This window comes from Pleurodeles waltl, chromosome 2_2, assembly GCF_031143425.1.
Source record: "Pleurodeles waltl isolate 20211129_DDA chromosome 2_2, aPleWal1.hap1.20221129, whole genome shotgun sequence".
Classification (NCBI taxonomy): domain Eukaryota; kingdom Metazoa; phylum Chordata; class Amphibia; order Caudata; family Salamandridae; genus Pleurodeles; species Pleurodeles waltl.
The window spans coordinates 471,858,685-471,874,665 of NC_090439.1; the positions used below are offsets into that span (position 1 = coordinate 471,858,685).

Genomic DNA, 15,981 nt, shown 5'->3' on the forward strand with positions numbered 1-15,981 from the left:
TCCCAGGAGTGCATACAGCGAGTGGGCTTGATACTTCCCCAGAATGGGATCTGGCCTCCCCAGGGGAGTATACGGAGGAGGCGGACACCTTTCACTCAGTCATTAGGAAGGCTGCGACTTTTTTTGGAACTTCCCTTACCTACAGCTCAGGTTAAAACCAACCTGTTGATGGAAGTTCTGCACCCTGCTACAGCCATGGCGGATCCTCTTTTGCCATTTAATGAGGCTCTTATGGAACCAATAGAAGAGGTGTGGAAGAAGCCTGTCACCTCTTCGGCTGTCAGTAGGTCTGTGGCCAGACGTTATAGGTCTGCACCGGGGGACCCTGAGTTTTTGTCTAAATATCCTTCTCCAGAGAGTCTGGTCGTGCAGGCATCCTGTTCTTCGAGGTCTGCCCCTGGTTCTTTCCCGGGAGTTCCATCTGACCGAGAATCCAAGCGCATGGAACAGTCAGCCAAGAAAGTGTTTTCGCCGTTTAGCATGGCGTTAAAATCTGCCAATGCTACCTGTATTCTTGGCAGGTACATACAAGCTATAATGGACGCGGCAAAGACAGTTCTACCAGACATGCCCCAGGACTTGCATGGCCTACTCTCTGATACCCAGGCAGCGGCTACGCAAGTCATTCAGTCAGGTCTGGATACCACAGACTCTGTTGCAAGAGCCATGGGGACCTCTGTTGCCACCAGGCGCCATGCGTGGTTGCGCACTTCTGGATATTCTTCGGACGTTCAGGCCACGTTGTTTGATTTGCCTTTTGATGGGGCAAAACTGTTTGGCTCTAAAGCGGACTCTGCGCTAGAGCGCTTTAGGGAATGTAGGGCCACTGCTAGGTCATTTGGTCTGCAGGCTGCTTCCACCCCATTTCGATCATTTAGATGGCTGCGAGTTTTTGGAAGAGGAGCTTCCTTTCGTGGGAGATCACAGCAGCCAGGACAGCAGTCTTCGAGCCTCCCTTATTGATCATTTAGGGGGCTGGGTAGGGTCCGCACTAGAGGGGCCACCCAGCAGCAGCAGCACCCTTCCTCTTCCTCTGGTGGGTTGCCACAAGGAAAGCAGCCCTAGTCCTCTCGTCATCGTCTCACATGTCTCTCCGGTAGGGGGGAGGCTTTCTCTTTTTCTTCCCATGTGGGAGTCCATAACATCAGATTCCTGGGTCATCAGTGTGGTGAGAAAAGGCTATGCTCTTCCCTTTCGGGAGATTCCCCTTCCCTTCCTTCCTTGTCCTTCCTTTTGTGCAGAAGATCATCTCCTGTTGCTAGAACAGGAGGTTCTGTCCCTATTGCTGAAGGGCGCAGTGGAGTTGGTTCCAGAGCAGGAGAGGGGTCAGGGGTGCTATTCCAGGTACTTTCTGATTCCCAAAAAGGATGGTCGTCTGAGACCTATCTTGGCCCTGAGGATTTTGAATTGGTTCCTCAAACAGGAGAAATTCAAAATGCTGACTCTAGCACAGGTGCTTATGGCGTTGAACAAGGAGGATTGGATGGTGTTGGTCGACTTGCAGGATACATATTTCCACATTCCCATTCTCAGGTCACACAGGAAGTATCTCCGGTTTGTGGTAGGATCGCAGCACTACCAGTTTGCGGTCCTTCCTTTTGGTCTTACTTCCGCACCTTGGGTCTTCACAAAGGTGATGGCGGTTGTTGTAGCAGACCTCAGGAGGAAAGGGATAGTAGTATTCCCTTACCTGGACGATTGGTTGATCAAAGCTGAGTCTCCGGGGCTTGTGTTGCATCATCTGCAGCTGGCAACCCAGTTGTTGTTCAGTCTGGGTTTTTCAATAAATGTGCCCAAATCTCACCTAGAGCCCTCTCAACACCTCCTGTTCATAGGGGCAGTACTGGACACGACATTGAATCGGGCCTTTCCTCCGCCACAGCGGATCTCATGTTGGAGCACCTGTATTAAGATGACATAATGCAGACTAAAAATAGTTAGGTGAAGTGACCCTGAACAGAGGAATGGAAGAGTGAACTTCACTATAGCAGCTAAAACAGAGAAGAGATCAAATGAAACAATCACTGTGTATCTGAGAAATCTATAACAAAAAGCAGCTTACAGAAGTAATCCAATGCGAGGGTGAAGCGGGTGGGGAGTCTGGTTTTGGATGTGTGGGATAGATTCCAATACACAAGATTGACAATGATGTAGACTGGTATGACCATAGAAGAATTTAATGCAGAGAGGGCAGCTTTAACAGGAAGTCCGCACAAGAACTTCTACTACAGTAGTGTCGGAGAAGTGACGAGCACCTATGTAGACACTATTGTTAGATTATATCTTGAAATGATGCCAGGATGTGACAATTAGATTCCATTTCTATGAAGACAAAAGGTGGGCACGCTGCAACCAAGCTGTTGCAGGAAGGAGCCACAGAACTAGTGTTGTGTACGAACACTAGCTACTGGTTAATTTACTTCTTTATTGTTGGGTACAATGAAAGTTGGTTAGTTGTGTATATGGATTTGTGGTTATGGGTGAGGGAAGAGCAAAAGTTGGGGTTATATCCTGGCAGGCACATAACAAGTAGCTGCCAAATTCTAGATAGAGAGAAGTTAGATTAGCATTGGAATTAGGTTAATTGCACAAAAGGTGAGCAGCCTTAAATCTTCAAACACCAGAGGTTGGAGCAATATTTGTGAATACAAAATCTAGATATTATCTTCCTGCAGGAGACACATTTGAAGACCTAGGGCCAAAGTTGACTAAAACACTAAGACTATCTGACACAACTCCTCACACCTCCATCATCAAAGTCTGCAGGAGTAGTTATATTGGTTAAGATTGTGCTCCCCTTACAGTGTACCTTCCAGAAGATAAAGGTACATACATTTTTGCCACATTCTAGTACATAAATACAATGCAGATCTTGAATAGCTGTTAGCAAGAATATGTAGGATAGGGTTCAGGTTTAAAGTTGTTACCTTTGAAGTGTAGACTGAGGGGTTGGCTGAGGTGTTGCAGCCGCAAGAGTTACCTACTAAGTTTACCATTAATGTTCATATTACCTACCAGAAATCTTCATTACTCGAAGTCCATGCCTTCCTCATTGCTGCCCTTATGTACATGAGGTGAGTGCTCACTTTGAGACACATATCTCTATTTACCGTAACAGGGCAGAAGGTTTTTTCTCTTTGTTCAGTGGATTAGCCTTTCTCCATTTTATATGGTGACACCCCACCTCTTTCAACATAACACAAGCGAAATCACAGATGGCCCCTGTTTTGTTTGTCCCTGTTCAGAGAAAATGATATGTGCTTTCAAATAAGGATAGCTTATATTCTCTGCATGTGTGTTTTTACTATATTGCACTTGTGTTCTTTATCCTTAAGGAGTTGGCTAAGGAAGATGAACAACAAGATTTCTTTGTGTCATGTTGGTTAAAATTCATTATGAGATAAAGCCCTTCTTGGCTGAAAAATCAAGTTCACCATTCACTAGGTTTTAAAGGAAACAAAACATAAAGTAAGGTGTCGCTAGAAACACATTGACCCTAATAATAGTTAATCATGTTAGTTTTACATTGGTAATTAAAAACACCCCTCTGAAGTCTCAAATGTAATAAAATGGTTGGTAGGCTCATTATGTGCTTTTGTAATACAGACCTGACAAAGTTCTCCCCAGTTTTACATTCAGGAAAGATGATGAATCACTTCTCAGCGTTAATGTGCTTGAATCAGTCCTGAAAACATCCTCTATTTTTTCTGTGAGCCTATTGTAGAGTTCAGCTTCTAGAAAGCAGTCCACACACTGAGCCAACATTTGCATGTATTGAGTGACATAATGACACATGTATCCTTTGTGGTTTCAGGAACGAGTCCCAGCCTATCTGGCTACTTCTCCCATCACCACGGATGAACTGTTTTTTAAGGACAGGGACTCCCATAGCCTGAAGTCTGGAATGGAGGAAAGAAAGGGTCCAGGCTTTGAAATTCCTCGTGCTGTCGATAATGAAGTCAACATTACATTAGGATCTGTGAAGAAGAAAAAACGTAGAAGGAAAAAGTACAAGCATGAGAGCAAGAGAGAAGAGCCGCAAGCCCCTCCTTCTGTGAGTGATGAACTCGTTGACATGGAAAACAGCTCTGATGATGAAAAGGAAGTGCAGGCAATAAGGTAATTCAAAACTAGTGAATAGAACCTCGTGATATAATGCCAAAAATCTGCCCTTTGAAGTTCAATTCTGTATGTTTGTTTTTTTTTTTTTTTTTTTATAAATGGAAAAGAGTACTTCTTATGGGTATTCGCTTTTGCCTACTTGGGAGTCCGGCATCCGCATAACAAATCCACAACATTCCAGGTTCCTACAGTCTACGTACTTTGTATATCTGCCTCACTAGAGAAGAGAGCTCTATATGCTTCTAGAAAGTTCTTCTATTCCACTTCAATAATGCTTTATCAAAGATTCTAGTGAATTCTGGTTAGTATTAGAGGAATTTGATTGGCTGGGTTCTCCTCCAGTAAAACATTTTTTAAAACACACTTTGCCCTGCTTTTTGGTCAACCGGGCTTGGCCTCAGCAACAGTCCTAAATAATCGGTGATTGCAAGTCTCGTCCCCATAATATTTTTTGTTTGCCTGATCATGCATTAAAACATATTAAGTTATGGTCTAAGTGTCTAAAGCATTGGAATTCCCCAAAGAGGAAATCAATGTCTGCCAAAAAAGGTGTTTGAAATCCACTGTGCAAGTACCAGGAGTTTTCTCTGGGTCAAATTGTATGCTGGCTTTTTCAGTTAATACGTATGTGTCATAAGTATTTCAAAAAGCAGAAAACGTGCTAGGGACCAGTGGGAAGCATGCTGTACATAGTGAGTATGGGTGCAGGATGATTGAAGATTGTGTACTGAGGTGGTCTCCTCAATCCCCAAGTATCCCACAAATAACCAGTGATGTCAATAACAAATATTCTTATCTGATGCAACCTAGAATGACAGGGTACTGGTGCAGATGTTTTTGCAGTCCATTTCCTGCAATAATTATCCCTCTTCTATTGTCATTTCAGAACATTTGAACAGGTTCATGCTACTTTGTAGGGGGTCACTAGCCATCAGGGATTACTTTGGGAATAGTGGTGCACGCCACAACCCTCATAGACACATTACAGCTCTAATTCAAAATGCTTCAAACAGCTCCTGGAATCTGTGGTATCATTGAATCTGTGTTACTATTATCCAAAGGAATATAAGAATCAATATTTGCCACTGGATGTTTTTCATAGCAACCTTAATTGATTACAAGGTGATGTTTGTTAAACAAAATGCTTAGATCCCATGTGAATGAGCCATTTCAGAGCTCATGAATACGTACAAACCTGAGTAATGTATAATTAAAGGGAGCCTCTTTTCAATACTGCAATTATTCTAACAAACACAGTAATCTTTTGATCTCCAGAAAGATTAGCTGCCATATTCCAGACCTTACTGTGAAATGGAATGGGAGGCAGATGGCCCTACCCGACTGTCCCTTATCCACCCTGAACAAAAATTACCACAAAGATCCAACATCCTGCAGGATTTAGCAGTATGATTCCACAATACTACTATACTTAGGAGCTACTTGTTTATCAAAACATTTTAGCTCTTGCTACCAAGAATCCCCAAACAAAGGACATAATGTGTCCCTTTGGGCAAAAACAGAACAAATGTGCTATTGTAAACACAGCCCAACACAGACGCTATATTTCAGCATATCATCAGATAAAAATGCATGAAAGATTTAATCAAAGTTTACTTCAGTCCTTTGCAGTGGATTGCATTGATTCCCCACAACTAACTTGACATCCAGGATATTTTATTTTTTACTAAGGCAGTGATGATGGGTGATACATTTTCCTTATTGCTTAATGTGCATCTAGATTACTTAACCACCTCCATAATTACATGTTACTTGGTAACTATACAATCATATGAAAGTGCAGTTCTTGTGGCCTCCCTGCCGCCTTAAAACACCTGTCTCAGAGCTAGATAGTGCAGATTGCTTAGAAAACTTATGTGTTGAACATCTTTGAGCTGACAACTGCAGCACTTCAGACTTGTACTTACTGGTCCCTACAGTTGTAATCGAGCAGTTACATGTAAGTTAACAGATAATGTAAATTTCAGTATCCAGGAGGTTAACCTCAAATAAATAGCAGAACACAAGTAAGAAGTCAAACCTATTCATAATGGCACATTGAACGCAAGATTGAGTAGAAATCATTCCTTTGAAATTAAGAGACTTTCGTTCTCCAGATAGGATTCAACTTTTATGTTTATTAAATATTTGAAATACTTTGTACTTTGTGCCAATAAATTGGTGATTCCAGGCTAATGTTATAGTTTTTACATCAAATCTATTTAAGTAGGCCTGCATGAGGGCACGACAAAAGTAACTGTGTTAAAATGTGATACATCATTTACAATTAATAGGGGATCAAAAATTGTGATAAAATTAAAGGAATATCTGTTAAAGGACTTGAATGTGGGTGTGTGAATGGGATTCAGAAGAAGAGATGCACACAGACTCACTTGGGAGAAAGAGCAGTAGGGTGTTTAAGGCAGTGATACTCAGGCTGTTTTTGTGGCAGAGACTCACTGGTGTTTGAAAGGGTAATACACCTTGGAGGTCCTAAGTAGAGAATGTTGGATGAAGTTTAAAGAGCACTTTGAATGTGGTTCAAGAGGAAACAGGTCTTGCCCTATACTATACCTAATGCTCCTTCTTTGGTACTGGACCACACCGTTGGAAGACCCATTTTTCAGAGTTTTTTTGCTTATGTACGCAGTTTTGGCAGCTTAATGTAGCTGTGCACTCTGTGTATAGTATTTTGTAAAAAGCCAAACATAGAGGATCACCTGAATTGGCATCACGAAACATGACATTGAATCAGCATGGGGAAAATGTATTAAGAATACACCCTAAATGCATGGTGCTGCACATGACTGCATTGACTCTTAGTTGCCATTGAGATGCCTGTAGTCAAAATTATTGCAAAAGACGTTCTTGTTTGTTTTCCACAGGTCCTGGGGTATCCACTTCTTTGTTTGGTCTTGGTGTTCCCTACCCATTTGCAATACTGTTGCTAATTGTCTTAAAGATGAGCACTGCCACTTAAAATTATGGTATCACTCTGTATCTGCAGCTGTTTCTCTGTGGAAATTATATGCCAGGTTTGCAAAGACTGCACAGTGACTCGCCTAGTTTCCCTCTCTGTAACATAACTCAGTGGTTCTTAGTTTGGCATTTTTGTCTTTGGCATTGTATAGAATGGTATCCTATTCTGTGCTGATATATACACCTGTCACACTCAGTGCTCTCTGATCTATCCCCTAGTCACACAGCTAAAGAAGCTCTATCAGAATTTTCTGGCAGGTCTACCTGGTGAATTGGTCTTAGCATGTGTCCCACAACACAGTGATTACTAGATAATCTTAGATTTGCAGGCTTTTCTGTTGATTTCCCAAACCACTAAGGTTAGGCTTTTAGAGCTGCAGGTGGCCATCTTCTATCTAGGACTACATTTGCATTTCTATGATTCTCTGAGGTCCTTGAGTTTGAAGAGACAGTGATACAAGATTTACATTGGGGCTGCCATCAGCATCCTAAGCCTACTTTGTTCCTTGGATGTTCAGTTCACATAAGGCCTTGTTACATTAAGCTCCTTAACTCCTCCCGCACCCCCCTGCCCGAGCCCCTTATTGGCTGTTTGGGGTAGCTGGCACTTAGGGCTTCATAACTTGATTTCCACATAAGGTATCCACACCAGTTATGCATCCTTTTTTTCCCAACATCCTGAGGATTCTAAAGGTACCTGGGCTCTGTGGATTCCCCTGGAGGGGACTGAGAAAATAGTAAAAATATAACACAATTTTTTTTATTTTTTTAGAAAGATTGGAAAATGTGCTCAGGATAAGTGTCTCTAAAAATGGTATCAACCAACGGTTTGCTGCGCTAAAGCCACCATCTTCCCAGCTTTCATGAACATGCAGAGCTGAATAAAAAATTTGTACCACAGTTTTGGTATTTTTCAAAGAGTTAGCCTACTTTTCTCTCAACCTACTTCCAGGTGGTGGAAACCATTGTGAAACCCATGGGTGTACCCAATAAAGTTATAGATTTCTGAAAACTAGACAAAATTCTGAATTCAGTAAGGGGTTATATGTGTAGATAGGAAATAACTATTAAAATAAAGAAATACTGAAAATGAGTAGGAAAAAACAGTCCAAGAACATTATGTATTTCTGAAATGGGCACAGTTGTATGGTGTTTAGGAGCAGAGGTTATTTGTACATCCCTGAATTTGTGGGTACCCATACTAACGTATGATTTAGAGTTTTTTTTAATTTTTTTTTTTTTCAAAATGTCTTCTTTCTTACACACTGGCTTACCTTTGAAAGGAACAAATACAGCAAAAACCAATTGGTAATAACAAATGTTGTACTATTATTGTGTGTTCCCATAAGACTGCCAATATAAATGGTACCTCACTTGAGTGGGTAGGCCTAGTGCCCATGACAGTAAACTGCCCAAAACGCAACATGAATGGATCACATTTCTCCACTCAAAACTGACTCTTTTTTTTTTTTACAAGGCGGTTATCTGTAGACTTTGGACCTTAGCTCAGCTGGCACCTATGGACTCCCTTGGTAGTCTAGTTTAAAAAAAATGTCTATGGTTTGTAGGCTTACATGGGTGGTACCACAGCACAGCCCGAATACAGCACCTACACCTATTGCTTATCTCTTAACTTAGCGATTTAGGGACCTATGTGTTGTTTTCTCTTGTCCCACCGCCACAAGTGGGGTACCATTCTTATCGGGAGACGTGGGTACTCATGGTGGGAGAAAACCTCTGGATTCCCCCAGATTCCAGATCTTTCCGTCACAGAAATGTGAGGAAAATAGGAAAATGTGAGTTTCTTTCCAAAGGGACGTTAGCAAGGGCTTCTGGGTGAAATTAACTGGTGAGAGCCTTGAAAGTCATTACTCCTGGCTCCCCTGGTTGTCTGTTTTTTAAAAATGTGCAGGTTTGCCAGGGTGCTCGCTGAACTGGGGTCCAAAATCCACAGCTTCCCGTGTTGCAAAAAACAAATTAAAAAATTGAGTTGTTATTAAGGGCCATTTTTACATTTTGGCTGACAAAGAAGGCTCAGTTGCCCTGGCACCTATACATTTGTTCATGTGACTCCTAGCGTGGGAAGGCACCTTACAGGATTTTATTGAGTCCTTCCCTGTATACACACTCAAGCTGTATGCAAAACCAGTAGAGCTCTCACACAGTATGCCCAACTTGATGCCATAGTGAACTCTTTTGCTGACAATGTACAGTCTGAAAAGCATTTGTAAAGGATCAAGGACTCATTGATGGCTATATTTTCTGTGCAGCAAACGCACCTCCCAGTGAATGAGTGGATGCGGGATGGAGTCCCCAAGTGTCAGCAGGGTCTGTTGGGGCAGGATACCCCAAAAGCAGTCTCCTCAAAGTCCCGCACTGCAGGATTGCACAAATGCTTATTTGCACGTTTGAAGGGCAGCCCCGCCCCTTGGCAGCAACAAGCCGCAAACATGTCTCCTATTGTGTGGATGGGGATGGATTCCCCAAGTGTCATCAGGGTCTGTTGGGGGAGTATACCCCAAAAGCAGCCTCCTCAATGTCCTCCGCTGTAGTATTGCACAAACGCTTATAAGCGTGGCGGAAGGGCAGCCGGGTCCCCTGTCAGCACCGTCATCAAACGCGTCTCCTGGAGCATGGGTGGACGGGGGAATTAAGTCCCCAAGTGTCAGCAGGATACCCCAAAAGCAGCCTCCTCCATGTCCCCGACAGCTAGTAAGGCCCAGGCTGAGTGGTGGTTAAGAATGAGGGACAGCACTTGTGACAAACAATGACACTGTGCGCCAGCTTCAGCTCGACAGAAAATGGCCGTTCAAGCTGCTTTATTATGGAGCTCTCCTGTAGTTCCTCCAGTGGCACGGACTCTGTACTGGCCCTCTATTGTGCTAAGTTGAAGTTCCAATTCCCTCTCATTGCCACCTGGTTCAACGCCCAGAGACCTGTGATTTACAGCAACCCCAGCCGCACCAGAATGTTGGAGCTGAGCACTTACTTCCTGCCTCAGGTGGCGAAGATAGTGCAATGCACTTGAGCCTTTCTTGACTTTCTCCCTGGCACAGTGCTGCATAACTGTGAGTGACCTAGTGCACCCCAAGCCATTAAACATGAAAAAGTAAGACCTCACACAGTCTATTTAATTTTATTTTCCATCTTACATTAGGAAATAGATGCTGATTGTGGCGATGGGGATCTAGAAAAACCTGATAGTGCTGATCGGTAATGAACTACTGGGAAACTAAGTCCTTTATGAATGACCTTACTTATCAATGATCACCCCCTCCATGGTCTCTCCCGGGAAACAAAGGTAAACCTGTGACTATCCAGGCAGAGTGCTGCAGCCTTGTTGGAAGTGGAGAAACCCTTTAATCATGTTTAATCGTTTTTTTTTAGGGCATAGAAATGGTGGGTTTGGGCCAGGGTTTTGTATCAAAAGAGTCAGGTGGTTGTATCAAAAGTTAGGGGCATTGGTAAATTGTGGGGGTTTCTTTTCACTCCCATTTCCTAAACAGCAAAGGAACAAGCCAGGGATGCCTGCTATCGCCATTGCTCTTTTCCATTAGTGCCACAACCGCTTTCAGTGCTGATTCTACTCTCAGACCACATATTGGATATACCCACCTGTTTTGGCTTAGAGAAGTCCTGTCTTAATGCAGATGATATCTGATGATAAGTTTAGGCATCCCCAGCTGCACCTTTTTCTGCCTTCTCTGGCTATGAGATCAGTTGGTACTAGTGTGAAACGCTTCCCATGTCCAAGCTTATAACAAGACCCTGTCTTGGTGGACATAAGGTGTGGTGGCATCTGGGGAACCTAAAATACTGGGACATACTCCTAAGCATGGTCCTAGGCAAGATGGTACAATCGAACTTGAACTCTTCGATTGACAAAACTCTCAATGACATGATTAACTAGGAGACTCTAAGTCTTTGTGGGGCAGGGTGCAAGTAGTTTAAATGAATGTAACACCAAAGTTCAATTATGTACTTGGCTTGCTGCCCTCGTTGATTTACAAGAACATCCTATAGAAGTTTGTGTCACTCATTAAATCCTTTGCATGGCTTTTTTCCTCAGTGCAAGCGCAACAAATTGCACTCAACCCACTTCAGGCGGTCTGTGACTCCCCCACATTCACATTTACTGCTGGTTTCTCACAGTTGGCTTGTTTTCTCCCTAACCAAGGAGGCTAGTCTTCCTTCCTGGTGTCGTTTGAACTGGACATGTATGTGATACAAGGGGAGATATGACTATTCTTTTCCACTGCAATGCCCCCAAGCAACTTTGATGACACACTGACAAATTGAAAGCTTGGGCACAAATAAGTAGGGATTGGCCCCTAACCACTCACCGGTGCCTACGTATGGATAAGCATCAGAACCAATACACTGGGCAAAATGTATCCAAAAGCATTCAAAATGTAAATCAACTATTCACTGACGGGCACCCTAGTCCTTTAACTTGTTGCAGAAAAATATGTATTGGATGCTCAGTACAAATGACGATGCCAGCAACGTCTATTTTGTGTAGGTGTTTGCCTGTGAACTCAGGCAGCATCCAGGACCCTGCCGGACTCCCCGATCTGACTATGCATAATAATGTGGTGTGCTTAAAAGGGAGTGGACTTTGGACTGTACGGCGTCCTGGTGGAAGATCCATTCTCAAATGAAACCATGCATGATTTTCACACCACACAGGAGATTGCTTATTATAGGTTGGTTTTCTTGTCACTTGTTTGCTTACTTCTTGATCAGTAGTTTCCTTTCTTTACTTGTGTTTCTCCCTGCCCTGACGCATAGCTTCTTTACCCTCTTTTTATTGGATGACTTGTGTCCTTCCACAGCTAATGTCAGGGAACTTACATTTTCTATGAGCACTCCATTTTTTTTTGTTGCTCTCTCCTTGCTCTGCACTCCTCAAACTAGCTCCTTCGTAAATTTCTCAGGGGTTTGACTAAAGAGTTGATTTTGTTGTGATCTCCTGCGTTCCACATATTGCATTAAAGCCCTTGTCCTAACACTCCAAGGGAAACATGTAAGGCAATGGTTATCAACCTTTTGACTCCTGTGGACACCCACTTAATCATTACTGGACCCAAAGGACCCCCATCGAATCACTATTGGAATCCGGGAGCCCCATTGAGTCATTACTTAAAGCAGGCGACCCCAGCCTAAGAATTTTGGTGATTTGAACCCCAAAACAATACACAAAAAACACAGACACAAGCATTTTTTTAAACAAATACACAAAATATTTAATAAAATTTATTTTTTTCACAAATATAAAAAAGCAACATTGTAATGGAAAGGTTGGGCCCTAATTCAAATTAGGCCACTATTCATCCATTCTGTTTGATGCACTTGCTTCCAAAAATCAAAATGAGGACACTGTCTTACATTTTAGCCTCCAATTTTAAATTCCTTCACATTTATAGAACATTTAAAAAATGTTAAGATTTACATTTTTCTTTTTTTTTTAAATGTATAACCCTTTATTAATCTGTGAATATTATTTCATTTTCTAAGCAGTCACAGACCCCCTGGGTAGGCTTCGAAGCCCCCCAGTGGTCCCCGGACCACAAGGGTTGGGGACCACTAGGGCACTGAATTGAGGAGTGGCTGCTGCACTCACCTCAGCTGGAGATGTTTCTTTGCCCAGCGGCTCATACATCTGCTCACTTGGGCAGAGCAATTGTTCCAGTTCTGATCCAGTACTTCCTCATTAAGCTTTTGGCAATCTGATCTAAAACATGTCCAGTGTTATTATCCTAGGCCAGATTGCTACTGGAGAGATCTGGACTACTGTATCGTCTGGCAGCAATTAACCTATGCACTGCTCAGCACATTAAGGTAAGGCACACAACATGCCTGGTCTACCCAAACTATCACATTCCAGATGTAAATTGCTGGTGATTTTACTGGTACTACCAAAATCTGTATTCTTCACCACTGATGGCGACACACCAGTCCGCAAGTGATTCACAAGATCAGGGTCCAAATATTTGACCTGATCTGCGGACCTTTCATGATGTACATATATATGTTTGATGGCATGTGTAGCTGCAGATACACATGCTGTGCATTATCCTGCCATCTAGTGTTGTGCTCGGAGTGTTACAAGTTGTTTTTCTTCGAAGAAGTCTTTTCGAGTCACAAGACCGAGGGACTCCTCCCTTTTGGCTCCATTGCGCATGGGTGTCAACTCCATCTTAGATTGTTTTCTTTCCGCCATCGGGTTCGGACGTGTTCCTCTTCGCTCAGTGTTTCGGTTCGGAAAAGATAGTTATCAATCGGAAAATTTGACGGTATTGTTTGCGCTCGGTACCAGGTTAGTGCTAGCACATCGACACTGAAGAAAGAAGAGCTCCGGCAGCCCTTCGGGGCTTCCACTCCGCAGCGGGGCCTGGTCGGCCCGACCGCGTCCATCTTCAAGGCTCATGGAACGAACCCCCTTCCGCTTCTGCCCCAACTTCCACGCTAAGTATCGTTATACAGACCAACACTTGGTCTGTAATCTGTGTTTGTCCCCCAAAGACAAAGAGGATACGTGCAAGGCCTGTCGGGCATTTCGATCCAAGAAGACCCTGCGTGATCGTCAAGCTCGAAGACTTCAAATGGCGTCGACACCGGCAGGACACCCGACGTCAAAGAAGAGGAGACTTTCTCCATTCCAGATTCGGACTCTGACGAGTCTGAGAGTGAGCAGCCGACGAGGCAACAAACCGTGAGTAAACCAGCCCGGCAAAAACTCACTCAAAAATCATGAAGGCCCAGGGGACGCCACCGCCAACAGGCCATGGCTGTACCCGAAAACACGGTGACCAAACATCGGCACCGAAAAAGGCCTCCCAGCAGCCGAAGACATCCGAGTCCGGTCGAGATACCGGCTCCGAACAGATTCGGCACCTAGATACCTGCTCCGACCAGACTCGACACGAGAAATTGGCACCCCGAAGGCCAAAAAGGTTTCCTCAGAACCGAAAAGGACTACCGAAAAGGTTTCGGTACCGAAACATGCAGCCTCGGAGCCGAAACACAGCTCCTATACAGACGAACAGGGCCTTTCCTCACAATTACAAGGCCACAGGTTTGAACAAGAACTGGGCATGGGAGAGCCAGACCATACCCAGAGGAGGCTCCATATACAAAAAGACACGGGGAAAATCAGAACTCTTCCTCCAATTAAAATGAAGCGGAAGCTCGCATTCCAAGAGGCGGAAATGAAGCCAAAAGCAAAAGTGGCTAAAGAAAAAACACCAACACAGTTTTCTCCACAGCCATCGCCACCGCACTCGCCACATCTGTCCCCAGTAGCAACACCCCCAATGATGCAGTCACCAACGCACACAGGGATGAGCCAAGATGACCCGGATGCATGGGATTTGTATGATGCACCGTTCTCAGATAATAGTCCGGATTGCTACCCGGCAAGGCCATCACCACTGGAGGACAGTACTGCTTACATGCAGGTGGTTTCCAGGGCAGCTACTTTTCACAACGTAGCATTGCATGCAGAGCCCATAGAAGATGACTTCTTGTTCAATACCCTGTCATCTACGCACAGCCAATACCAAAGTTTACCAATGTTACCAGGCATGTTAAAACACGCCAAACAGGTGTTTCAAGACCTTGTCAAGAGCAGAGCCATTACACCTAGGGTGGAGAGAAAATATGAACCTCCCCCTACAGACCCTGTGTACATTACACAACACTTAACTCCTGATTCGGTGGTAGTAGGAGCAGCCCGGAAGAGGGCAAACTCACAAACTTCTGGAGACGCACCACCACCCGACAAAGAAAGTCGGAAATTCGATGCAGCAGGCAAAAGGGTGGCAGCACAGGCAGCCAATCAATGGCGAATTGCCAATTCGCAAGCTCTACTGGCCAGATACAACAGGGCACATTGGGACGAAATGCAGCATTTCATTCAACACCTTCGAACAGAGTTCCAGAAACTTGCTGAACAGGTTGTCGAGGAGGGCCAAACTATCTCCAACAACCAAATAAGGTCGGCTATGGACTCAGCAGACACAGCGGCCAGGACAGTAAACATGGCGGTAACCATTAGGAGACACGCGTGGCTACGCACCTCCGGATTTAAGCCAGATATCCAGCAGGCTGTGCTGAATATGCCTTTCAACTGACAACAATTGTTTGGGCCGGAGGTGGATACAGCGAAAGACAAACTGAAGAAAGACACTGATACGGCAAAAGCCATGGGCACACTCTACTCCCCACAGAGCAGAGGCACTTTTAGGAAGCCGCACTTTAGAGGGGGGTTTCGGGCCCAGAGCACAGAGCCCTCCACCTCACAAGTTAGACCCACACAGGAGGTTTTCAGGGACAATATAGGGGTGGACAGTTCCCTAAAACAAGAGGGAAATTCCAAAGCCCAAAAACCCCACAAACTAAACAGTGACTCCAATGTCACAAACACACAACACCAGTGGGGGGGGGGGGGGGGAGGCTCACAGATTATTACCAAAACTTTGAACACATAACTACGGACCCGTGGGTCCTAGCCATTATCCAACATGGTTATTGCATAGAATTCCTACATTTGCCACCAGATGTGCCTCCAAGAGCACACAGCATGTCCAAACAACACTTAGGGGGTTATTCTAACTTTGGAGGAGTGTTAATCCGTCCCAAAAGTGACGGTAAAGTGATGGATATACCACCAGCCGTATTACGAGTTCCATAGGATATAATGGACTCGTAATACGGCTGGTGGTAAATCCGTCAATTTTCCGTCACTTTTGGGACGGATTAACACCTCCTCCAAAGTTAGAATAACCCCCTTAGATCTGTTACAACTAGAAGTCCAAGCATTGTTACAAAAGGAAGCAATAGAACTAGTACCCAACCATCAAAAAGGAACAGGAGTTTACT

At 44.0% G+C, this 15,981-nt stretch overlaps 1 protein-coding gene across 2 annotated transcripts in view; it reads left to right on the forward strand.

Annotated features, from left to right (window-relative positions):
* Window positions 1–15,981, forward strand: part of LPIN2 (lipin 2) — a 599,770-nt gene that overhangs the window by 164,312 nt on the left and 419,477 nt on the right. For both annotated transcript variants that reach the window (XM_069219965.1, XM_069219964.1), the window contains exon 4: window positions 3,815–4,119. In XM_069219965.1, coding sequence (XP_069076066.1) covers window positions 3,815–4,119 — 305 coding nt within the window. The remainder of the gene's footprint in view (window positions 1–3,814; window positions 4,120–15,981) is intronic.